The sequence below is a fragment of the Anolis carolinensis genome, chromosome 5 (assembly GCF_035594765.1).
Source record: "Anolis carolinensis isolate JA03-04 chromosome 5, rAnoCar3.1.pri, whole genome shotgun sequence".
Classification (NCBI taxonomy): Eukaryota; Metazoa; Chordata; class Lepidosauria; order Squamata; family Dactyloidae; genus Anolis; species Anolis carolinensis.
This window is the reverse complement of record NC_085845.1, coordinates 28,279,817-28,305,762: the sequence shown is the minus strand read 5'-3', so window position 1 is coordinate 28,305,762 and position 25,946 is coordinate 28,279,817. Positions and strand designations below refer to the sequence as shown.

Here is a 25,946-nt window from a genome sequence, read left to right as displayed (position 1 = left end):
TAGAATGTATGAAAATGCACAAAATTAAAATTAAGATAAAGTCAAACTAACTAGTGTCACCAGAATTTAGGCTTCTGATTGTCATCTCAGAGAATTACTGTACTTCTCCAGGTGGGGACAAAAATTTCAGGCATTAAAAGAAGGCAAAATCTGTTTATTTCACATTTTTGGTGCCAAGCCAGTGCACCAAAACTCCCAAGCATGAATAAAGTTGACTGGGGAGGTTGATTGTGGGTACATGTACCTGCACCAATGGTAGAATTTGAAACAAGACATAGAGTTAAACACCTGCATCGTGTCTTGTGAACCATCATATTGTAGAATGGCACCAATTATATAGGACCCAGGAAAAAATATTCCTGAAGATCTGGTCACAGCAGCTTGGGAAAAATCATGAATTCTTTATTTTGTAGGTAACCCTACATGGGAAGTGAGCCTTTGTGGGGACAACAGTAATTGGCTGCATTTGCTGCCTGGCAGCTACCAAAAATTATCCTTCCACCCAGAGTGCCACATTACCTGGTTAGCCCAATTTTAGCCAGATCTGGGCTCATTTATGCCGATCGCCCTCATGCCCATTTCCACAGTCACCAGACCCACTGGGCCCACTATACAAGGGTCTGACCCAGTCACATATTGAGGCATAGGAAACAATTGGCAACTTTGGACAAATAATAGATTTTCTCATCTATAGATTATGATGTGACCTGGTCTTGTAGGCTTTGCAAATATCTTTGGAGTTTAGGCTACTATCCAAAATTGCTAAGTACTGTATTGGCATTGGTCATGTCTATAGAAATGGGTGATGTGGCATGTGATGCCACTAATTTAATTGCAATTGATAGTGCCTCAAATGTGACTTCCACTGAGCTACCTGGATTGAATCTGTTTTAATAAATGAAAGGGAGAAGAGGTTGCACAGATCTATAGTGTCCCCATCTATACCATAGATTATTATTGTTTCAATGATCAACAAAAATATCTCTCCTTTCTCTACATGCCTGTGGGTGAGCCAGGACCCACGCATCTCCAAACAAGTTAGCCTTAAAAAATAAAATGGGGGGAATTGAGTGACCAAACCAAAAAAGATTAATATTTGAGCATTTACAGCTATGTGCAGTGCTGCAATCATTATTGCTACCCAATTGCAAATCACTCTCTATGCTCTCCAACAGGCATGTCCAGGCATCCTCCAGGTCCTGATATGCCCACTTTCTATCCCTTATCTCCTGGCAGCGTTGGGCAGATAACTCCGCCTCTTGGCTGGTAAGAACCTTTTACTACTTCTGAACTTGATGTGCTTATGCAGTTGCTGTGTGCTTCTTAAAACCATTGCAAGTTTTCATGGCTTGGGACGTATGTTTCCTGTGTGATTGTTGTTTTTAAAATGTGGTGTTTATTATATTAAAACTGGTAACTAAACAACGCTAACGCTTTGAAGTACAAAGACAATTTGGTTTTGCAAGTGAATAGTTGGGCTTGTTTAGTGGCATCTCACAATGTGTATTACTATTCATTACTATTCATTCACAAGCTTCATGGCATATATATAGGAATACAAAGTGCATTCTCTCCTAATGTTGGACTGCAACTACCAACATTCCTTATCACTGGTTGTATTCTAGGGTTGATGGGTGTCACCGTTTGGGAGCTGTATTTTGCCCATGTCCGAAATAGGATCTAGTACATACAGTAGAGTCTCGCTTATCCAACATAAATGGGCCAGCAGAAAGTTGGATAAGTGAAAATGTTGGATAATAAGGTTGGATTAAGGAAAAGCCTATTAAACACCAAATTACATTAAGATTTTACAAATTAAGCACCAAAACATCATGTTTACAACAAATAGACACAAAAAAGCAGTTCAATACACGGTAACGTTATGTAGTAATTTACTGTATTTACAAATTTAGCACCAAAACATCGCAATGTATTGAAAACATTGACTACAAAAACACTGACTACTAAAAATTGACTACAAATAAGGATAGAATTGTGTAAAATGTACTTAGAGTAACAACATTGTCGGATGTTAAATCCGTAAAAAGTTTAGTCCTTGATGCCTAGACAAACAGCTGTGCATCTGGGTGGGAGGCAGACTGCATTGGATAATCCAAAACGTTGGATAAGCGAAGGTTGGATACATGAGACTCTACTGTATATGAATGTAGTTTTCAGACACTTTATTTGTTGCAGCGCTTACAAAGCTTTTGTCCTGAATATTCATAGAGTACAAGGCTGGAACAGGTAACATACATTAAGAATGTGCAGATTATCCTCTCACAACTAAGCATGTTCTACCCATTTGGTCGCTTTTGCTTTCACACTATTTGTGTAGCAGATGAGTCATTTTAAACAGTGTGCTAATAGCCAACCCACTTCAGGATTTGTGATGGAATGTGAAACTCATTCATTGAGTTCATACCCCAGTCAGAGCTGAAAGATTGCTGTTGGTTGTGTGAATTTAGATTTTCTCTACATGTTAAAGAATTGACTCTACTAGCCATCTGACTAGTTATACTGCCACCCAGTGAGGGAGTGAGCAAAAATGAAATCTAAAAAGAGAGATTAAAAAACATTTTCTTTGAGGTAAGGGTGAACCAATAACGATGATTCTCAAGTTGTTAGACTACCAACTTCAATCACTTGCAGTCATTATGGCCAGTGGTCAGAAATATGGAACAGTAGTTCAATGTCATTTGAAGGACCACACATCTCAGCCTTTTAAGGACTACTGCTTTAGTAGTTATTTGGGTTTGTCATTGTAGAAATGTTTATATTATATTTACACAGTTGTATACTGTGTTGGATTTGTTCCCAATCTATGATTAGGTTGTTTTTAATTTTTAAGAAAAGAACTGTGTGATGCAGTGATATCACTAGGTTTGATGTCACCTAATGTCGTAACCCCATGGACATACTCCCATTACAGACTCTATCATAATATTGTAGCTAAAGTATCAGAAAATTTGACAATGTCAGCAACAATAAATAGCCAGCAGCAACAAAAACAATGGTGTGTGCTTGTAGTGCATGTTGTTTTTGTTGCATCATTCGAAATGCTATTGCAATTGGATTATAATGATAGCTCTGATTGGCACACATATGAAATGGAACGTTCAAGAAGTAAATTAGCATAGAAATTTAGCCTTATACTTACAGTGTATGTGTGAGGTGGGCTTACAAAATGTTTTCTCAATTATATCTAAGTATATGGATATTTTTTGTAAAAAAAATTCTGTTGAAACTCTGCACAAACATTATATAGATAGTAGTTTTGGTGTCATCCAGTTCGATTTGCATCCTCTGTGCCCCTCTAGTGATGCCACTGGTGTAATGACTTCATATGCCAAAAATCAGTGCAAATCCAACATTCCTTTATAATTAGACCTTACAGTCAAAAGAGCAGACTGTGTTTATTCCTCTGCTCTTTTATTGCTCTGTTGCTTTTCCACAACAGAAGGATTTGTTGTGGTTTTGATTCCAGTTCTAAATATTGTCATTTCTTTCAAAGGCTCTTAAGGCTGTTGAGGAGTGTGTATGTTGAGTTTTTGTTTGCTTTCTGCAAGGAGAGTAAATTAAAACATATGCTGATAACTTAAATGGAGCGTAACACACAAATCTAGATTGTGTGCTCTTGGATTGATATTTTTGATTTCAGCTCTTCCACCTTTTCTTTGCTGCAATGTCTCTCCTTACTGTACATGGCCAGACCTCTGTCTAAGTGGGAAGCCTGTCATGGTGAGCATAATAAAGGGCCAGCAGCTTTGGAAATAACAATTTCTTAAAACATTAAATCTGTCAATCAATAGCTCTGCTTGAATGGAATTGAGCAGCAGTCTTTCAAGGATAGATCAATTATTCTCTCTGAACTTTGCTACTTAAGTGTGTTAAATCCTGCTCAGAACTTGCATCAATGCAAGCTGGAGGAAAAGACAATGTAAACTAAGCAGAAAAAGTTCAAAGTATTTGAAGCAATCAATTTGTGCTAGTGGGATATGACATTTTGAAGAAGACTGGGACTTCAGAGGAAAAGGTTTTTGGTTTTTTGTGTACATTTTTTTTCCTCCCACAAGATTCATGTTTTGCATTCATCTTGCATGTATACGGCCACCTTTAAGTATTGATCCATGCATAAGTTTCTTTAAATCTTACCATACTTGCTTGGAAACAAAATGCAAAATAATGATGGCTTTAGTCTTTTCTGACTATATACAGCAAGTATTGCTTCAGTAGGGCAGGGGAAATTGATGCTGCCAACAAGATAATTCATCTCAGATAAAAAGAGACCAGTATAAATGGACTCTTATCAAGCTAATAAAAACATCTGAATTGCCAAAGGAATGGCTGCTGCGGTTGCTACTCTCTGTGGTCAAATCAATGAAATCAATGCATTTCAGTAATTTTAGTTATCATGCTCCTTTGTGTGAACAAATTGCTGTTATCTCTCTATTTACTATCTCCCTGCTAATCTGGAAAGTTTCCTCTCAGTATTGGTGGAAGAAGCCATTCTCAGTCTTTTAAATGCTGCTGCAGTAGGAAATCATAGTCAGACATGGATGATGAACATCAATGTCAGTCAAGACTGGCTCCAAAGCAAGCTTGCATCTTTGGCAGAACGTCAAGCTCAATAGAGCACCCATTACTCCAAAAGTATTGTCTTTTCAATTGATCTTAAATGCACACTATGAACATTTTTGAGTTTGCTTGCCCTACATCTTCCAGTTTGGGAGGTCATATATTTAGACCATCACCACAGAACCATTATTGATGGTAGTAGACTTGGAGTAGGAATTAACTTGTTGCACCCACTAGAAACAATTTAAGCTTTTATAGAAAAGAGCCCCCAAGTAAGTGGAAATTGGTGGGATGTTTCAGTAGCTCATCTATTAGAGTAGCAAAAATAATTCTTCCTAGGTTGTGATTTTGGAAAACTCTGGGTCGTCATCTTCCAGAATCTATGTGCTGTATGGTTTTGTTGAAATGTTTGTCTTCTTCATTAGATGTTGATAGGACCTAAACTTTGCAGAGAGAAGGGAAGGGAATATTTTCGTACAACTCAGTCTATTCTTATGCCTTAGAAGAATGAGCGACAAACATCCCTTGATTTCAGTCAAAGTGTTCGTCTATTCCACTGCAGACTTGTGTATATTTTTAGTAGCACTTTGACTGTGAGTGTTGTGGATAGCTATAATACTGTGATAATGGGTCCATCAGCAAATCAATCTTCAACTGTAGCTGAAAGCTAAATTGACTAATGTGAGGGCATTGTACTTTGGACATATCATGAGGCAACATGGATCATTACGCAAGATGTTAATACTTGGCAAGTTGGAAGGCAATAGGAAAAGAGGAAAACTATATTACAAGCTCATAAACTAAATCAAAGGAGCCATGTTTCTGAATTTTCACAATCTTAGCAAGACTGTTAATAAGAGGATGTCTTGGAAGGTTCTCATTCATAGAATCACCATAAGTCAAAGCCATCTTGACTTCTATTAACAACGAAGTGTTTAAATATCATGGTTTCATTTTGAGTAATTCTGTAATTAGATGAGATACTTATTATTCTTTGCTTTAAAATTGTATTGAACTCCAATGAACTAGATATTTTGGGTATTCACCAAACATCAAATCCCAGAATACTATAGGATAGAGCCATGGCTGTTGAAGGGATTTCAAATTACTATAACAGTACAGTGCAGATAAAATATGTCACGTCTTCTCTATTATTTGAGGTGCTGAGAAATATTTTCTTTAATGAGAGATCGTGGATCTCCTTCCCTTAGGAACAATAGCCCAGCCAATTTATTTGGGCAAACAAATGGTATATCCATTATCACAAACTAAATTCTAGTTTAAATTCTAAATTCTAGCCGCTCTGAGTCCCCTCGGGGAGAAGGGCGGGGTATAAATGCATGTAATAAAATAAATAGTTGACTCTAATCCATTTTGCAAAAAGTGTTAGATCTTCTAGAATTCTGTGCCAGTGATTTTCTCTCAAAAGCAGTATTATTGATGAGTTCCTTTCTTCTGTGACCTCAGGCAAGGTCAGCCTGTATATCCCATCTCAAGTGGATTCAGGCAGCCCTACCCATCCTCACTTTCAGTCGACACTTCCATGTCAAGGTAGGTGTAGGTGTGGGATGGCTGGTTGAGGACTAAATGCTGGAATTAGAGGGACCATTGGCTCTTCTGCTTGTATCCTGATCTCTGCCTCTGCTTGCTTCTCCCCACTGCTCTCAACCTGCATTTACATATAAGTGAGTCTGTGTAAGTCTATGTGTGTTTTACTATGTATACACAGCTTATTTTCATCACATGGCTATGATCTGAAGGCATGTGATACATCAGCCTGACTAAAGCTAAGCAGGTCTGGGCATGGACACTATTTAGATAGGTGGACGTATCTTGAGAACCTTGAATATGCTGCTTTTTGTTCTAATTGAAGAAAGCCGGGGTATAAATATATTAAAATACCTAGGAATAATTTCTTTTGATATTTTGGAACCACATGAACATAGCTAAGAAGAATTAATAGAGACTGCTCTCACCTGACCCCCACCAATACTCTAATCTTTGCAGCACAAATCAAAGTCTGCTTTAAATCAAAGGCAAAAGAAACTGTGTACGCATGGTTATATCTGTAAAGATGATGTGTGAATGAGGTGTCAATGTTAGTGCAGGCAAGTGGCACTAACTGGAACTTGGCACTGGGACACTTTTGCATTATTCTGTTATGTTATATTTCTGCACTTGGGTAAAATGGGATCTATATGCTTTGTTTGGTGAACCCCAAGATTACTGTGAACTCTTTGACATTTTGAATATTGGACAGACACGAATATTCAACACCACTGTCTAGGTGTGGGTTCCATCAGTTTCTTTATCTGTGCTTCTTTCTATATATACTTGAGTATAAGCTAACCTGAATGTAAGCCGAGGCACCTAATTTTACCACAAAAAAACTGGGAAAACTTATTGACTTGAGTATAAGACGAGGGTGGGAAATGCAGCAGCTACTGGTAAATTTCAAACATAAAAATAAAAATAAAGTAGAGTCTCACTTATCCAACATTCTGGATTATCCAACGCATTTTTGTAGTCAATGTTTTCAATATATCATGGTATCTTGGTGCTAAATTTATAAATACAGTAATTACTACATAGCATTACTGCATATTGAACTACTTTTTCTGTCAAATTTGTTGTATAACGTGGTGTTTTGGTGCTTAATTTGTAAAATCATAACCTAATTTGATGTTTAATAGGCTTTTCCTTAATGCCTCCTTATTATCCAACATATTCGCTTAGCCAACATTCTGCCAGCCCGTTTATGTTGGATAAGTGAGACTCTACTGTAGATATTAATAAAATTATATTAATTGAGGCATCAGTAGGTTAAATGTTTTTGAATATTTACATAAAACTGTAATTTCAGATAAGACTGTCCAGCTCTGATTACCGTATATACTCGAGTATAAGCCGATGGGGGATTTTTCAGCCCTAAAAAGGGCTGAAAAACACGGCTTATACACGAGTATATATGGTAATCCTTTTTTAAATTCCCCTCATTAATGGAACAATTCACCACAAATTCCCAATTAAGCAAGACACTATGAAATGTTGCTAGCATTTTTTCTAGGAGCTAATATTCATGTCTGTGTAATTTCTTGGTGGATTTTACATGTTATCAGTATATTTTAAATTGGCAGAGCAGTGAGAAAACTTAGTGAGCAAATAGCAAACTAGTTCAGATTGCCAACAGTAAACCCCATCCATTTATATATTTCATACATTTAATCTCAAAACTTCACCATCCAGGCACCCTTAGTGTGATCCTTGTGGACTTTGATGAAACATGAAAAAGAATTTGCCAACAGAATCATACATATGCAAAGTCCTGAAGATAGGTTTAATATCGTTTTATAATAGTTAGCTTTGTTAGAGGCTTTGTTTGTTATATCTGAATGTCCGTAGCTGTTGAAAGCTAGACAGTTTTGACCACAGTTCCTTGAAGAAACCGTGGTGGTAGTCTAGGATTTGACTCTTTGTGGAACGGTAAAGTGATAGTAAGCCCCGGTGGCAAAGTGTGTTAAAGCACTGAGCTGCTGAACTTGCAGACCAAAAGGTCCCAGGTTCAAATCCCGGGAGTGGAGTGAGCGCCCGCTGTTAGCTCCAGCTTCTGCCAACCTAGCAGTTCGAAAACGTGCCAATGTGAGTAGATCAATAGGTACTGCTCCGGCAAGAAAGTAACGGTGCTCCATGCGGTGATGCCAGCCACATGACCTTGGAGGTGTCTACGGACAACGCCGGCTCTTCGGCTTAGAAATGGAGATGAGCACCAACCCCCAGAGTCAGACATGACTGGACTTAACGTCAGGGGAAACCTTTACCTTTTACCCTAGGAATCTACTGAACTGGTCTTACTTTTCTGCATGATAATTCTTACCTGTTGTTGTCTGGTGGTGGGCAATTGAATTTCTTCATTTCATATTTGTGTGGAAACAGTTTTATCCTTCATTAAGGGCATTTGTTTTTTAAATGATTGGCAACATTAAATTACTTTGTGTCTAATTCCAGATTCCAGATGAGGATTTAATTAAAAAAAGGGGGGGGGGGGTTCTCCTGGGTAATGGATAGTGGGGTAGTGAAGCCCAACTCAGTGGGTCAAATCCCCAGGACTACTTATTAATAGGGACTAAATTACATGTATTTTCCTTGGGTTACACTGTGTCTACTTAGATTAGTTGCAATCCGCACAGTCACTGGAAAGGATACCAATTGTCCAACTATTATGAGATTTTTGCTGCAGTCCAATGTATTTGGGGAGGGGATGGCTTTAGAAAAGGCCCTGTTCCCTGGTATAAGTTCTTTTAGATCAATACAGCCATCTGCCTCTTTGACTCTCCATAGGGATTGTCCTATAGCATTTGTAGCATTACACTATTGCTAGTTGAAGATTTTCTATTGATAGTTTATATGCTTTAGCCAAGGCATGGGCAAAGTTCGGCCGGTAGGCTGTTAGGAATTGTGGGAGTTGAAGTTCAAAACAACTGGAGGGCCAAAGTTTGCCCATGCCTGCTTTAGACCAATAATTGTTTCACACATTGGTGTGTTGTGGTAGGCTAAAAATTGATGTTGCTTTGATCCATGCAATTGTCATACACCATGTGCTTGTTTCCATTATGAAGAAGGATGTTCTCTTTCTGTTTTTGCAGGTTTTCACATCATATGATTCCTGGTCCTCCAGGGCCCCACACAACTGGAATCCCTCACCCAGCAATTGTAACACCTCAAGTCAAACAAGAACATCCGCACACAGACAGTGACTTAATGCATGTGTGAGTTAGTCTCTCATTCTGGTTATTAATTAATTCTCAGTCTGTAATATATGAGAATTATGTGAGCATGCCAAAAACAGAGCCTGGAAATGTTATTTTTCATTGAACCATCATGCCGGAAAGCAGAAGTGATGTCCTCTGAATCTGATTATCTACTAATTGGTCCATTTTGGGGACACTGGAATTCTCAGTGGGATCAGAAAACACAAATAATTCAACTTTACCCTGCTAGTTAAAGCAGAAGGCAGTAGAAAAAGGGGAACACCACATCTCAGTTATAGAGACTCAAGCTCCTTCCACACTGTTGAATAAAATCCCACATTTTCTGCTTTGAACTGGGATTACCCAGTTTCAAAGCAGATATTGTGGGATTTTCTGCCTTGATATTTTGGGTTATATGGCTGTGTGGAAGGGCCTTCAATCAAGGGAAGCCACAGCTCTGATTTTGCAGTACCTTTTAATGTCAGCTCCCTAATTTATAGGATTGTCTTATGCTGCTGCTGGCTTCATGGCAATTAACAACTGCAACAATAACTAACCATGCCCTTATTTACTAACCCTCAATACATCAAAACTCACCAGGTGGTGGTGGTCAGAAAGTGTGGGTGCGTGCCTTCAAGTTACCCCTCAACCCCATGAACTTCATAAAGTTTTCTTAGGAAAAAAATACTCAAAAGTGGTTTTAACAATTTCTTGACCTGAAATACAGCACCTGGCAGTCTCCTACCCAGGTGCAAACCAAGTCTGAGCCTGCTTAGTTTCCAAGATCAGACAGGATATGGTGTCTTTCGGATATTTAAGCCCTATTTTTAGTTTAGTTAAAAAGGTTAGTGAAACTGTTCTTCTGTTTTTGTGGTATCGACTATTTTTCCATGTTATTGCTGCCTCTACCAAATTTTCTTTTAAAGAAGTAATACTCAGCAGTACATCTACTTCATTACTTGAGATATACCTTTTACCTGCAAAATGTTAGATAATTGAATCCATATGCCTGTTTGATGTATCATTTTTAGACATTTGGAAAGAGGCAAACAGATCAGTATATTACCCATTACATTATATTTAATGCTAGTCTTCAGCTAATGGACAAATATCTGTATCTTTTAAAAGGACTGGATGGATAATCGCATTTCCATATAACTAGAAGTTTTTCAGGTTCTGACACTACAGGATATTCTGTTCCTCAACACCATCTCTGTCTGCATATTGTTTCTGGCAGCACTATATATGTCCATAGTTCACTTGCTCATTGATCAAAATAATAATCAAAGAAAGATGAGTGTACACAGATGAGTTATGATATGCCAGTTATTTATAGTTTTGAAAGTGACTCTGTGGCCCACTGATAGACTGCAGAGAAGAAAACTGCTGCTCCACAACCATCTATAAAATATAATGGCCTAAATCATAATGTTAATCCCAACTAAAGGAGACCTATTGACTTAATGAGATTTATTTATGTGTTGACTCATTGATTCAGTATGCCTACTCTTATTAGGAATAACCAAAATGATTCCAACCAATATATTTCATTTTTTTTCCTCCTTGTGCCCTCAAATCCCAAGAACCAATTAAATATGGCCACAGGGTGAAAACAGTTGATCCTCTGAAATGGAGGTATAAAGCGTCCACATTTACAGCAGAATTTAGTAACAAGTGCTCTCTTTCTGTATTTTCCTTCCCTCCTGCTACCTTTAGGAAGCCTCAGCATGAACAGAGGAAAGAACAAGAGCCCAAAAGACCTCATATTAAGAAACCTCTGAATGCTTTCATGTTATACATGAAAGAGATGAGAGCGAATGTCGTAGCAGAGTGTACGCTGAAAGAAAGTGCAGCTATCAACCAGATCCTTGGCAGAAGGGTATGAAATGGCATGTTTTGGGGTGTTTATGATGTCTGTTCTTTATTTGGCATATATTATAACCCACTACACTTATTTGTTTACACATTGACTTTGCTATTATTTGGAAACAGAAGTAAGATGATGGATCCCAAAATAAAAATCAAGTAGTCTTGTCACGTGTACGAAGTTGTAGGTGTACACTTAAGATCTCAGGCTTATTTCCCCACATCATCAGTTAATGAGGCTTGGATACAAGAGCTGTTTGGGATACGTTTGTATAGAATCTGGCTGAGCCCTTAGAAAAGTGGTCTGATCCAGAGGAGCCAGTATTCGGTAAGACCAACATGTAAGCCCCTCCCCAACCACAAGCCCTGAGCCTCAATGCAAAGTGTATTTTTACTGACAAAACAAAAAAATGACTTGTAGCTCCTTTAAGTAACCTCAGTTTATCATCCAAATATGGTTCAAATGGAACATCCATGTTTAATGTGGTCCAGAGTCACATTGAAGTTCTCTACCTCTAAGTTAAATAAACCAATTTTATATGCAGCTACATAACATTCATGCAGAGATGTTGGCCATGTCCAAAGATCACTTCCCGTCATTCATACCATAGCATGGAAATAGATGTATCTTATGTTGGAAGAAGGAAGAAGAGTTGACTTCTCTTTTAACAAATGACTCAGTTGTTGTTGAAAATGTCCAGAACATTGGATTGCTGTGTAGACTTCTGCAGTGGTGGAAGGATCCTTCTAGTCCTTTGCTGAACGTAGCATTTGTTGGATTTTCACCACTGCAGGAGTCTACCGTATACCATGCAGCTGTGGATAGGGACCATCAAACACAGCATTGACCAAACACGAATCAAGGAACATGAAAGGCACTGCAGAGTAACTCAGCTAGAGAAGTCAGCTATAGCAGAGCACTTGATGAATCAACCTGGACACAGCATATTATTTGAGAACATGAAAATGCTGGACCACTTGAACAACCACCATGTCAGACTACACAGAAAAGCTATTGAAATCCACAAGCATGTGGACAATATCAGCAGAAAGGAGGAAACCATGAAAATGAACAAAATCTGCCTACCAGTATTAAAAAAACTCTAAAATTAGGACAGTAAATAAAGAACAACACTCAAACACATAAACCCCACTAGCCTAGTTTCCAACAGACCTCACCACCTCTGAGGATGCCTGCCATAGATGTGGGTGAAATGTCAGGAGAGAATGCTTCTGGAAATGGCCATACAGCCCGGAAAACTCACAGCAGCCCAGTGATTCCAGCCATGAAAGCCCTCAACAACACAGTACAGAACATTTCCATTCTTCATATAAAATTATATATATTTAAAAACCAAGTAACAGTGCAGTTGTGTATTCATGTATATAAAGAAGGCAGTTACCATTAATTCAGTGGAGATAACTCCTGGGTCAATGGTCATAAAAGACTGTGACTTCCATTCTTCTTTCTCACTGTTTTCTTTTCCCTTCCCCTGCCCATCCTTGGTGCTTATTGAGCCATTCACTCTTCTGTCTTCCCCATGAACCAGGCAAGAAGAGCTTTCATTTCTTCCTTTCTACCCTCCCTTACTCACCCCACCCTAAAGCAATGAATAAGAGACATCCAATATGCAGTTTGATTGCACAATTTGATTGATAGGGTTGGCATCTTCAGGATACAGTGCAAATGTAGGATCATGTCCTACATTCAAAATCAAACAGATCTAGACAATTGTGTGATGGAGTTGCTGCAGAGGACAGCCATATATGCAATTCTTAAGCCATTTTGGAGACACTTTTCAAAGCAGACATTTGACACAGATTTAAATAGGTTAGTGAAAGTGCAATCCTCCCACTGCCTTGCTGCCCTATATCCTGCAGGGTGGACCATGTCAGTGTTTTCTGGTAACAATGGTGCATTGATATTATATCTCTCATAAGCATTTACTCTGTTCCAATGTGTAAAGGGAATAGATTTTCAGTAATGTTTAATTCATATTAGCACATATATTCTAGTACATATTTCCATATTTGTCAAGATATTCATAGCAGGATATCTGCTTTTAATATATAGTATTTTAAAATGTGACTAATGCATTTATAAGTGGAGACCTTCACTGGAGTCTGGATTTCCATTCTCTTCTGATTTTTCTGTAGCTTGAGCTGTGCTTGCCAACTACCTAAACCCTTGGCTTTTAAAATGGGTTTTGGCGTCAAGAGTGATTAGGGATCTATTTGCAAAGCATACTATGAAGTTTATTGCCTGGTTCCATCAAAGGACGCTCTGTGTGTTTGATTATTATGCTGTCTAAATGTGTCACAAGACTGGAAATTCCAACTCCGATTTTCACAAACATTGATTTAGCTTAAGCCCTTGTCTGTATTTTGACAGCTTTCTCCATGACTTCAATGGCTCCCAAGGCAACTCCACCACCCTTCATGGAACAGAGCATTAGCCTCAATGTTTAATAGCAACTCATACAAAGAATAGCACCTAGGTAGGAAGCAAAGTAAGGTCTTCTAGGATAAACACTATGGCCATCATCCAGAAAGGTATGCTGTAAATGCGCTGCATACCAGCTTGTCTTCCTTAAAAGCTCTCTCTGTAGATCTGTTAAACCCTTCTTTGTGTTTTTTAGATGGATATATGGCAAATGAGCTCTTTAAGAGTGTGAATGTGTCAATTGCATATGCTATGAAACAAATTCACACTTCTCTGCCTTGATGAGTAATATGGGCAAAATCCTCCTGGATGAAGGCAGCTATAACATTTTAATAGTAATATTCTTAATGTGGAGACTCGTTTGCACTCAGTTGAGACTTCCCACTACTTTCTAGGATCAAGCATAGCCTCCTTCCACATGGTCCCTATAACCCAGGATTGGATCCCAGATTACCTGTTTATCCCAGATTATCTGGCAGTGGAGACTCATATAAACCAAATAATCTGGGATCAGATCTTGGGATGTAGGACAGTGTAGAATCATAGAATTGTAGGGTTGTAAGAGACCTCATGGGCCATCCAGTCCAACCCCCTGCAAGAAGCAGGAAAGTTGCATTCAAAGCACCCCCGACAGATGGCCATCCAACCTCTGCTTAAAAGCCTCCAAAGAAGGAGCCTCCACCACAGTCCGGGGCAGAGAGTTCCACTGCCAAACAGCCCTCACAGTGAGGAAGTTCTTCCTGATGTGCAGGTGGAATCTCCTTTCTTGTAGTTTGAAGCCATTGTTCCGTGTCCTAGTCTGCAGGGCAGCAGAAAACAAGCTTGCTCCCTCCTCCCTATGACTTCCCCTCACGTATTTGTACATGGCTATCATGTCTCCTCTCAGCCTTCTCTTCTGCAGGCTAAACATGCCCAACTCTTTAAGCCGCTCCTCATAGGGCTTGTTCTCCAGGCCCTTGATCATTTTAGTTGCCCTCCTCTGGACGCTTTCCAGCTTGTCAATGTCTCCCTTCAACTGCGATGCCCAGAATTGGGCACAGTATTCCAGGTGTGGTCTGACCAAGGTAGAATAGAGGGGTAGCATGACTTCCCTGGATCTAGATGCTATTCCCCTATTTATGCAGGCCAGAATTCCGTTGGCTTTTTTGCCACTGTATCACATTGTAGGCTCATGTTTAACTTGCTGTCCACAAGGACTCCAAGATCTTTTTCACATGTACTGCTGTCGAGCCAGGCATCATCCCCCATTCTGTATCTTTAATTTCCATTTTTTCTGCCGAAGTGAAGTATCTTGCATTTGTCCCTGTTGAACTTCATTTTGTAGTTTCGGCCCATCTCTCTAGTCTGTCAAGATCGTTTTGAATTCTGCCCCTGTCTTCTGGAGTGTTAGCTATCCCTCCCAGTTTGGTGTCATCTGCAAACTTGATGATCGTGCCTTCTAACCCTTCATCTAAGTCGTTAATAAAGATGTTAAACAGAACCGGGCCCAGGATGGAGCCCTGCGGCACTCTACTCGTGACTTCTTTCCAAGATGAAGACGACACAGAAGGGGCCATAGATGTGTGACCTTCCAAATATTAGATGGCAATTCCCAGCATTCCTCATATTGTCCATGCTGTCTAGTGTTACTGCAATGCTAACACTACTGCATCCAGCAATGCATAGGTGGGTGCATTATTCCCACCCCTGGCTTACTACAAACTGCATAGTAATACATTTCTACTAAAGCCCCTTCTACACTGACATATAATCCACATTATCAAAACAGATAATCTACATTACCTGCTTCGAACTGGATTATATGAGTCTCCATTGCTTAAGAAGGAAGGAGATGTTCTTAGGGTTCAGCTCACAACTTGGACTTTAATACCGCCTCTGCCTTCTCTCTCATGTTTACACAGTAAATCTAGGTGACTTTAACACAGTGAAGTGGTTTTCTCTTTTTCAAAACTTCCTAGCAAAAATCCAATGATGCTCCCACCTAGAGTAATCCCTTTAAAATAAATTGTGCTTACATAAGGAATGACAAATATGTCCTTTTCATTTTATAGTTGAGATTAACACTCAGTCCAGAATGAACCGTGTTTCACAAAAATCAATGGAGAATGTTTGTCCCAGTATTTCAAGTAACCATCTATAATTCATTCACACTATTTTTGGTTTTCCACTCCTTTTTTTGATTTTCCATCCACCAAATGTTGAAGTAGGCAAAAGTAAAGGTTTTCCCTGACATTAAGTCTAGTTGTGCCCAACTCTGGGGGTTGGTGCTCATTTCCATTTCTAAGCCAAAGAGCTGCGTTGAAGAGCTGGCAATGTCCATAGACATCTCCAAGGTCATGTGGCTGGCATGACTTCATGGAGCACTGCTGCCTTCTTGCCAGAGCAGTACCTATTGATTTACTCACATTTGCATGTTTTCGAACTGCTAGGTTGGCAGAAGCTGGGGCTAACAGCGGGAGCTGACCTCGCTGCCCAGATTCAAACCATCAACCTTTTGATCAGCAAATTCAGCAGCTCAGTGATTTAACCCACTGTGCCAACAAGTTTCGTAGAGTTTTTAAAAAAATAGGCACACAGTTCAAAGAAATATGGAACATATAGGAATTCTCGCTCAATTGAGTTCCATGTAGATTATATTATGATTAATGTTGTTTACTCACACTGCCTTCTGAGTGCATAGTAATTGCAAGGAACGTCTACTTGTGTTTATATACAGTCACTTCAGACTGAGGTCAGCTGACTATGTATATCTGCCAGCTCACAGAGGATTTGGCTGTTGGCTTGCTACATCAAATATCACTTTTCCAGCATTCACAATTGCCTGATAGAAGCCAAACTTTGAAAACAGTGGCAGATGGCACGCAACTGAAATCACCTTGTAGCAAAAGGAAAACAGTAATATGGGAATCTGTCCAAAGCTCTAGTAAGGCGTCTCTCTAAAGCAACAAAGTAAGAGGACAAGTTGCTTTGGTCAGAAGAGTTCAAAAAGTACTGATGCAAAACCAGTTTAAACTCAACTTTACTGTTTATATGTTATCCAATGTTAGCAATGTAATGCATTTTTTAGTTTTAAGCTACTGTTTAGCTTTAAAAAAACAAAACAAAACACTTACCAGACTGGGTTGCTGTGAGTTTTCCAGGCTGTATGGCCATGTTCCACAGATATATAAATACCATTTTCCCAGTTTCCAACAGACCTCACAACTTCTGAGGATTCCTACCATAGATTTGGGCAAAAAGTCAGGAGAGAATGCTTCTGGAACAAGGCCATACAGCAACCCAGTGATTCTGGCCATGAAAGCCTTTGACAACACACTAACCAGAGTCATACTATGAACAAAATAAATATGTACAAAATTGCAACTGTACAATGATAAAACAATACACTAACAACCGAAGTCCTGCTCAAATGTTAAGCATCAACTTACCTTGAATATATCTGGTAATTTTTCAGGATAGCACACCTCAGTAAGAACACTAATATAGACAGAAGACAACCTAAATGTTGCAATGTGATTTCTCTGGGGCATCTCAAACCTCTGGTTCTAATTTTATTATTAAAGAATAAACTCTTTGGGGAAACCATGTGCCTTCTGTGCTTCATCTCTGTCCCTTGTTGGCTCCCTCCCACGTTCCCTGCTGGCTGGTTCTTGGAGGCAGCAATCTTCCACCCCGGTTTCCTGCTGTGAAACAGCTGACAGACAGCTGTGGGGGTTGGAGCCGGCTGCTCCTTGAGAGCAAAGCAAAATCTGCTCTGCCTTGGAGAAGGGTGTGTGCGTCTGCATAGAAATGAGCAGCTCCGTGGTGCTAAAAATCACCTTGTCCTGGAATACCCAGGACGGTGCCCTGGGGTGCTGTATGAGTCTTAACATTTTAGGAATGTTAGATCGTAGGTTCAGTTCTTATAAACACAAAGATGTAGTTGTAATAACAGTATAAACCGGAATAATAACAGTGTGCTGACCACCTAAATTTGGAGTATATGAAAAATGAGACTATATGAGAGTAGGTTGAGAGATGGAAGAGAACATACTCCCCAACTGAAAAGGTGAATTCTCAACAAGAATAAAGATTTCTGTTGCTCTTCTGAGAAAAAAAAACCCCAATAATTTTTTTAAAAAAGAATATTTAATTCCTGCTACATGGTTGTTCAGAGGCTATGGAAGGAGCTTCATGCTTTTTGACTTTGTAAGATCTTGAGTTATTGCCAGTAATAAGTGGTAGTTAGAAGACTTTGAAAATAGAATCCAGTTTTTTTATAACTAGTTTCACCTCTTTATCCAAGTCTTGCTTTGGTAGATGTTCTGTCAAGCAGTACTACTGAAGGCCATTTGCAAAGAGGCTGCTGTGCTTTTAGTGGCAGTCTGTGCCTAAACTATAACACTTAAGAATCATGTGGCTGGGCTGTGGCGCAGCTGGTTAGTAGCCATTTGCAATAAATCACTACTGACTGAGAGGTCGTGAGGTCGAAGCCTGGGGTCAGATTGAGCTCCCAACCATTTAATAGCCTACCTCACTGTTGACCTAAGCAGCTTGAAAGACAGTTGCATCTGTCCAGGAGAAAATGTAGGTACCGCTTTATGCTGGGAGGCTAATTTAACTAATTTACAACACTATAAAACTTCCAGCAGCCTGTAGAAAGGAATGAGGAAGTACTCGGTGTCACAAATGGACGATGAAGTGGCAGCTTCCCCTGTGGCCGGAATCAAGCATACCCTCATAAAGCCAGAAGCTGGAAATGTTAAATCGTCTGTGTTTGTCTATATGTCATGTCTGATGGCACTGAATGTTTGCCGTGTATATATGCATTGTGATCTGCCCTTAGTCCCCTTCGGAGTGAGAAGGGTAGAATATAAAAACTGCAAATAAATAAATAAATAAATATTAATTTTGTACACATATCAGACCAAATCTTTTATGAAAATACATTAGAGCTTTCATTATAAGAGTCCTGTATAAATATGAATCGATCAAATATCAATAGAGATAAGTGCAAAAATTCAACATTGGGGTCATAAAAAACCAAATGTACAATTTTATTATAAAGTTCTGTTTAGATGCTGCTACTTCCTTGGCTTGTCATTGGTGCTGTGCAAGCAATTACAGTGTGTTTTTCCCTCCGTATGCCAGAATAACACGAATTAACGTCATCCTTTAGGCATTTCTGTGTGTAGCACGTTCTGTGAACAGTGCACAAAATTCACTCTTTCTTCCTTTATTTGCAGTGGCATGCATTGTCCCGCGAAGAACAAGCTAAATATTATGAACTAGCTCGGAAAGAAAGGCAGCTACACATGCAGCTCTATCCAGGCTGGTCTGCAAGAGATAACTATGTAAGCCCTTCATTTACATTTTCTTCAGCTAACATTTTCTGTAATTAAAACCCAAGGAGGTGAGGGAGCAGCTGGCAAAGGAAAGCAACCCCGTTTGGGCCTCATGTCTACTTTACTTTCCTGCCTCATTTTAGATAACTTCCACATATCTCAAACTGGTTTGGAATTGGCCCCATGAATGTTTCTCAACCAGCTGTGCCATGTGACAAATAAATAAAAATGGCCATTAAAATAGCTGGGGATTGCTTTGCAAACATCTGGGGGAGTGACTCACAAATGTCTGCCTTTGACATATTACATGGTTAACAGATGCATATGGCAATGATTCTGAAGAAGGTTTGGTAGATTGTTTTTGACTGATCTGAGTTGTGTGAACACACTTTTATGTTAATCCTGTTTTGTGTTTTTTCTTTGTAAAATTTCACTTATTTATTTATTTCGTGTCAAGAGCATTGCATAAATAAGTATAAAACTGATAAAAAGTAGAGGGAACACAAGTGGTTAAATAATCTTTGACCAAAACCAGGCAACAGCAACCGCATTGTCTGTAGCTTTAAACAATTATTCCTCTGTGCATGAGGCAGGGCATTGTGGACAAGCAAGCATACATATGCGGAGTTGTTTGTTCTACTCCACAAATGCACAAGGTGGAGGATCCTTCTAGGTAGTGCCATTTTGCCAGGTTATCTTTTGATCTGCCCACTCCGCTTCTGAGTCTGTTCAGGGACTTCCAAGTTGTCCATACTTTGTTTGTCCCTGGAGGAAGATCCTCATGGGGGGGCCATCCATTTGGGATTGCCTGGTTTAGCTGCCCAGAGGATACTTTTGCTGTTGCTGGGGGAACGTTAAGAGGAGTGGTGGTTCTCATGAAGCTTTTCCTTGATTTGAGTCTACTGGGAGGAGGCTGATAGCCCTGCAGAGGATGGCTTTTGCAGTGTTCAACCTTATTTCTTTGACAGTTAGCAGCAACTTCCCATTGCACATCGGGGGTGGGGGTGGGGGGTGGGATGCCAGCTAGCTTGTAGAGCAGGCATGGGCAAACTTCGTCCCTCCGGGTGTTTTGGACTTCAACTCTCACAATTCCTAACAGCCAGTAGGCTGTTAGGAATTGTGGGAGTTGAAGTCCAAAACACCTGGGGGTACGAAGTTTGCCCATGCCTGTTGTACAGTGCATTTATTTATTATTGTTATCTTGCCTTTCTCCCGATATAGGGACTCAAGTAACAGCAATCTTCAGTTTAAATCAGAAAGATTTAAGAATTTAATTTATTTATTTTCAAAATGTTTAATTTAATTTGATGGAGGATTGTACCGTGGTTTTGATGCACGTAGCAAAATATAAGGGACATTCTGTTGGGATTAAACAATACACTTGCCATTTATCTTCTGAAATACCTCTTTCTTTTCATTGTTTTTTTTTTAATCCATACTGAAGACAGCCAAATAACTATTTGTCTGGGAGTTAGCTAAGATTGGGCCTTGATTACTCTTAAATAAAGAATTCAAAGGGAAAACTAATCCCATACCTAGTCCTGACTTTGAAAATGTGGTCTCTCACGCATTCAAGAAGATTTCAATCAGTACTAAGCTTTGTCCATAATCCAATACGCCTAGTTTAAGCCAGATAAGTAGAATTGCCCTCAAGTCAGACTCCATTTAAAAAGCCAGTGGGCTTTAGAATAAAGAGAATCTCCTTTACCTAGAACCTGCCTTAATCTAATGAAAACATCTCTGTGTCTTTAACTTCAGAACTTCTGAAATTCTTGTTCTGTCAAATGAATTGTGGTATAATGGGACTGAAAGAGATAGAAGCACATAGCATAGTGAATATCAGGGGAATATAAATGTTTTTTTATGTCCCCATTTCACCTGTAAAGCAGGGTGAATGACATGGATCGAGCTGAGAAATAGTGACCAGTCCTTTCAGCATTCCTGGTAGCATGAGGACTTGAACCCAGGTCTTCCCAGAACTGGCTATTTCATTACAATATCTCTGAAGCCCCAGGTGACGCAATGGATTAAACCCTTGTGCCAGCAGGGCTGCTGACTGACAAGTTGGTGGTTCGAATCCGGGGAGAGCAGGTGAGCTCCCTCTGTCAGCTCCAGCTCCCCATGCGGGGACATGAGAGAAGCCTCCCACAAGGATGGTAAAACATCAAAAACATCTGGTCGTCCTCTAGGCAACGTCCTTGCAGACGGCCAATTTTCTCACACTAGAAGCGACTTGCAGTTTCTCAAGTTGCTCCTGACACGGAAAAAAAATTCTCTGAAGCCAGTTTTTATTTCTTTTTTAATGTAAGGTTCAAAAGCTTCAAATTTTTGTGACTTTGGAGAGCAGATGTTGCTGTTTATTTTGAATTTGGATGCATTTTAAATTACTGCTGTCAAGAACTTGTATCATAACTTAAGATGTTATTTTAGTTTGTGAATAATAATTATGATGGGTGAATCCAATTGTTACCCTCCATCAGAATACTCACCAAATCAATAGAAAATTGGTAGGTTGCTGCTTATGTATATTCCATTGATTAATTGGGTTTACTCCCATTGGGACTAACAAGATTTAGCTCTATATTCAGTCCTTATCCCTTTTTTGCTGAAACGTGCTGAAATTAAATCTCAACTTATTTTATATGCAATGCTTGGAAATAACTGGTTAGAATTTCAGCTAGAAATGTTGCTCAAATTTGAATTAAGCTACTGGCTCTGACTTTACGTAACATTATTTTGACTGTTTCTTAAATTGAATATTGGAAATAATATGTTTTTAAAATTAATATTGGCAAAATTGTCTATTAAAATTATTTTTAAAATTATGTGAAGGTGAAGTTTATTTTCTTTGTTCAGAGCAGCTTAAATATGGTAGTTAAAACATGTTGATATGTTTAGAAGTGGCTTTTGTGGTGTTATTAAAGGTAAAGGTAAAGGTTTCCCCTGATGTTAAGTCCAGTAATGTCTGACTCTGGGGGTTGGTGCTCATCTTCATTTCTAAGCTGAAAAGGCAGCGTTGTCCGTAGACACCTCCAAGGTCATGTGGCCAGCATGACTGCATGGAGCGCCGTTACCTTCCCACCAGAGCGGTACCTATTGATCTACTCACATTGGCATGTTTTCGAACTGCTAGGTTGGCAGAAGCTGGAGCAACAGCGGGATGCTCACTCCACTCCCGGGATTTGAACCTGGGACCTTTTGGTCCGCAAGTTCAGCAGCTCAGCGCTTTTACACACTGAGCCACCGGAGGCTTCCATAAGTGCTATAAAGTTATTGAGAAGAAAGGTAGTCATAGGCTGCTCTAAACCTCTTTTCCATTGATTTCCTCCCCTTTTTTGTTTACTCTGTAGGGAAAGAAAAAGAAGAGGAAGAGAGAAAAGTTACAGGAATCAACATCAGGTATGTTTCATTGGTAGACCATCTTGTTTTAACATTTATAGCATTTGAAAAACTCAGCCCATTGTTTCATTGCTTGTTTATAGATTCTTAACACAAAGACTTCTGTAATGGATTATACAAATTTAAACATTTTAAAACTTGTGGTCTTCATTACCTTGTCCTTCAATGCCCAGAGGAGTGTTGAACATTGAGCCATATTGTTAGAAAACTCATGAAATTAAACTCTATGCTGCTTGCTTCTGCATCTTGAAATTAGAGAAAAATCCCCATTCTTTTGGAGGTCAGGCACTTTTACTTATAGCAATGATCAATTGTTGTATGGCAAAGTTATACTGACGATGAGAAAAGGAGCATTTTGTGCAGACAGCCAGTCTTTGCATACTGTAGAAATTGTCTTCTAGTGGCCACTGCAGTTGAATATTGGTTCACAGAAACAGAATAATTTCCATTGCTTCACATGCGCATTCAAACAGCATCAGTAAACCAATTTCAGCAATGGGTTGCTGTGAGTTTTCTGGGCTGTATGGCCATGTTCCAGAAGGATTCTTTCCCGACGTTTCGCTTGCATCCATGGCAGGCATCCTCAGAGATAATGAAGTATGTTGAAAACTAGGCAAGTGGGGTTTATAGATCTGTGGAATGTTCACGGTGGGAGAAAGAACTCTTTGTCTGTTTGAGGCAGGTGTGACTGTTTGAACTGGCCACCTTGATTAACATTGAATAGCCTTTCAGCTTCAAGGTCTGGCTGCTTATGGCCTGGGGAAATTCTTTGTTGGGCGGTGTTAGCTGGCTCTGATTGATTCATGTCTGCAATTCTGTTTTCTGAGTGGTGTTCTTATTTACTGTCCTGATTTTAAGAGTTTTTTTTTTTAATACTGGCCAGATTTTGTTCATTTTCATAGTTTCCTCGTTTCTGTTGAAATTGTCCACATGCTTATGGATTTCAATGGCTTCTCTGTGTAGTCTGACATGGTGGTTGTTAGAGTGGTTCAGCATTTCTGTGTCCTCAAATAATACACTGTGTCCAGGTTGGTTCATCAAGTGCTCTGCTATAGCTGACTTCTCTCGTTGGATTAGTCTGCAGTGCATTTCATGTTCCTTGATTCGTGATTCAATGCTAATCAAGGTGGCCAACTGAAACATTCACACTTGCCTCAAACAGACAAGAGTTCTTTCTCCCACCCTGGACATTCCACAGATATATAAACCCCACTTGACTAGTTTCCAACAACCCTCACAACATCTGAGGATGCCTGGCATAAATGTGGGTGAAACCTCAAGAGAGAATCCTTCTGGAACATGGCCATACAGCCCAGAACACTCACAGCAACTCAGTGATTGTGGCCATGAAAGCCTTCAACAACAATTTCAGTACCTTGGCTGTTTCCTTCTGTATCAGATCTAGTTTCAGCAAGTAGCAACTGGGGGAGGTCTCTTTCTTGCACTGTTATGAACTTGATTTCATGTTTTATTAAAAAGTGTTCACCGTTTTTCTGTGCACCAGGCCTTCTAAAACATTGTACAGTAAAATACTGAAAGGCTATGTTTAAAAGCATATTATTATGTTATTAAAGATAGTCTTTAAGCACTATTGTTCAATACATTGGAAGGCGTAATGGACGTAAATCTAGAAGTATAGAGAATGTGCTCTTTTTTTTAAACTACTGAAACACATCAAGAAAGAATTAATACACGGCTTCATTGTGAATATAGTCTTCAGATTATTGCATTTGGAGATGTTGGGAAATTCTGTATTCAATCGTATGTGCCTTGGCTATAACTTTTTTAAACAGTGGAAATGGTCTTAACAGCTGCCTGATATGTCAAATTAAAGCACCAGTGAGGTCATTTCACATCTTCTTTTTTTGAAACAAAAATGCAGATATTTAATAGATGAAATAGCTGGTATAAGAACCATGAAAGTCAAGAGGAAATCAATTGGCTATTCACATTCTAGCATAAGATCTTTTATTTGGGGTATAAAAAACATAATTTAATGGAAATTTGTTAAAGAAAAACAATCTTCTACAGGTGCAGCCCCACGAATGACAGCTGCCTACATCTGAAGCATGGTAAGAATATTTCTAAAAGCCTTTCTGCTAAATTGATATTTAAAAAATTAAAAACGTGTATGATTTTCTCACATTTCACTCCTGGAAAAAAAAAATCTTGAATTTATAGCACACGATGCTCTTTCCTCAAATGAATGCTCTTATGATTTATGGTTTTTATACCGGCTTTGTATTTTAGCTCCTAATCTTTTTGTTACTTTAAAAAAAATCTTGAATTACACTAACTATACTGACCATACCTCACGGACTTGGCTGCAAGTCTATCTGTGAAGCACAAGAACTATATTACCAAGCAGCTAAGCTATTCTGGCTTTCCACATGATACAAAACTTGTCATTAGAAACAAATTAGAACAGTTTCTTAGTTCCCAAATCAACTTGTTCTAATCACTGTATGCATAGTGCTGACTTGGCGGGGTAGGCAGCATTGGTTTGATATTCTCATGAATTATTTCATTTGAATTTCATATTTATAAATACTGTAATGAAGTGGCTCCATATTTTAGCTCTTGGGACTCTCGTCTTCCATAATTGTGCTAAGTGCTGGGTGTGGTGAAGGCCCCTGTACTATTCACAAAGGAATTAAGGCTGAAAAGATTACGGTGGATATTGAAATTCATCCCAATAAGGATGCCACGTCTGAATATCTGCAAGAAATGCAAAGGCAGTTTCACATTGTTTAATAATAATAATAATAATAATAATAATAATAATAATAATAATAATAATATAGTACACTTCATCTATATTCCACTTTATCTTCCTGGAGAGACTCAGTGTGATTGCAGTACATATAAGGCAAACATTCAATGCCTTTTAACATGAACAATGACATACAATATATAGATAAGGTAAAGGTCTTCTCCTTTTTTCCATTTCCGCCATCTGGAGGTCAACTTGGAGCCATGGGGAGGTGCTGCTGTTCCATTTTTTCCATGCTGAAGGAGTCTGTTGGCCGTAGCCTTTTCAGATCTTTTGCCAGCATATCTGCATGGGCGCCCTTTGACTTTCAGAGGTGGTACCTATTGACCTACTCTTATTGCATGCTTTTGAACTGCTAGGTAGGCAGAGAGCTAGGACTGACAGTTAACAGCTCACCCCGACTTGCGAGTTCAAATTGTTGACCCTCCGATAGGTTCCTGATAGGTTCCTATACTACAAAACAAGAAGAGCAGCTCAGCATGTTTCAGCAAACCATTTATTCAAAACTAACATCATATACATATGAAATGAAGCAACTGAATGAGGTAGGCTTTGCAAAACAATACATTTTGAACCTTCCAGAGACCACTTGAAGGCTTCTTTCAAAATGCATCCTGGTATACCATATTTACTCAATTCTAGTGCTCACCTTTTGTGACTAAATTACTTCCCCAAAATTAGGATACACGTTAGATTTATTTATTTATTTATTTATTTATAGTATTTATATTTAGCCCTTCTCTCCCCAAGGGGACTCAGGGCAGATCACAATGCATACATACATGGGAAACATTCAATGTCATTATTAGACATAC

At 39.1% G+C, this 25,946-nt stretch overlaps 1 protein-coding gene across 4 annotated transcripts in view; it reads left to right on the top strand.

Annotated features, from left to right (window-relative positions):
• lef1 (lymphoid enhancer binding factor 1) overlaps nt 1-25,946 on the top strand; it is a 122,832-nt gene that overhangs the window by 82,916 nt on the left and 13,970 nt on the right. Inside the window, exons 6-12 of one of the 4 annotated variants that reach the window (XM_003226503.4) lie at nt 1,176-1,266; nt 6,046-6,129; nt 9,222-9,344; nt 11,043-11,205; nt 18,861-18,968; nt 22,310-22,358; nt 24,390-24,430. In XM_003226503.4, coding sequence (XP_003226551.2) covers nt 1,176-1,266; nt 6,046-6,129; nt 9,222-9,344; nt 11,043-11,205; nt 18,861-18,968; nt 22,310-22,358; nt 24,390-24,424 — 653 coding nt within the window. In that variant the 3' untranslated portion in view covers nt 24,425-24,430. The remainder of the gene's footprint in view (nt 1-1,175; nt 1,267-6,045; nt 6,130-9,221; nt 9,345-11,042; nt 11,206-18,860; nt 18,969-22,309; nt 22,359-24,389; nt 24,431-25,946) is intronic. The other 3 variants (XM_008119349.3, XM_008119351.3, XM_008119350.3) reach the window with 3 other exon arrangements.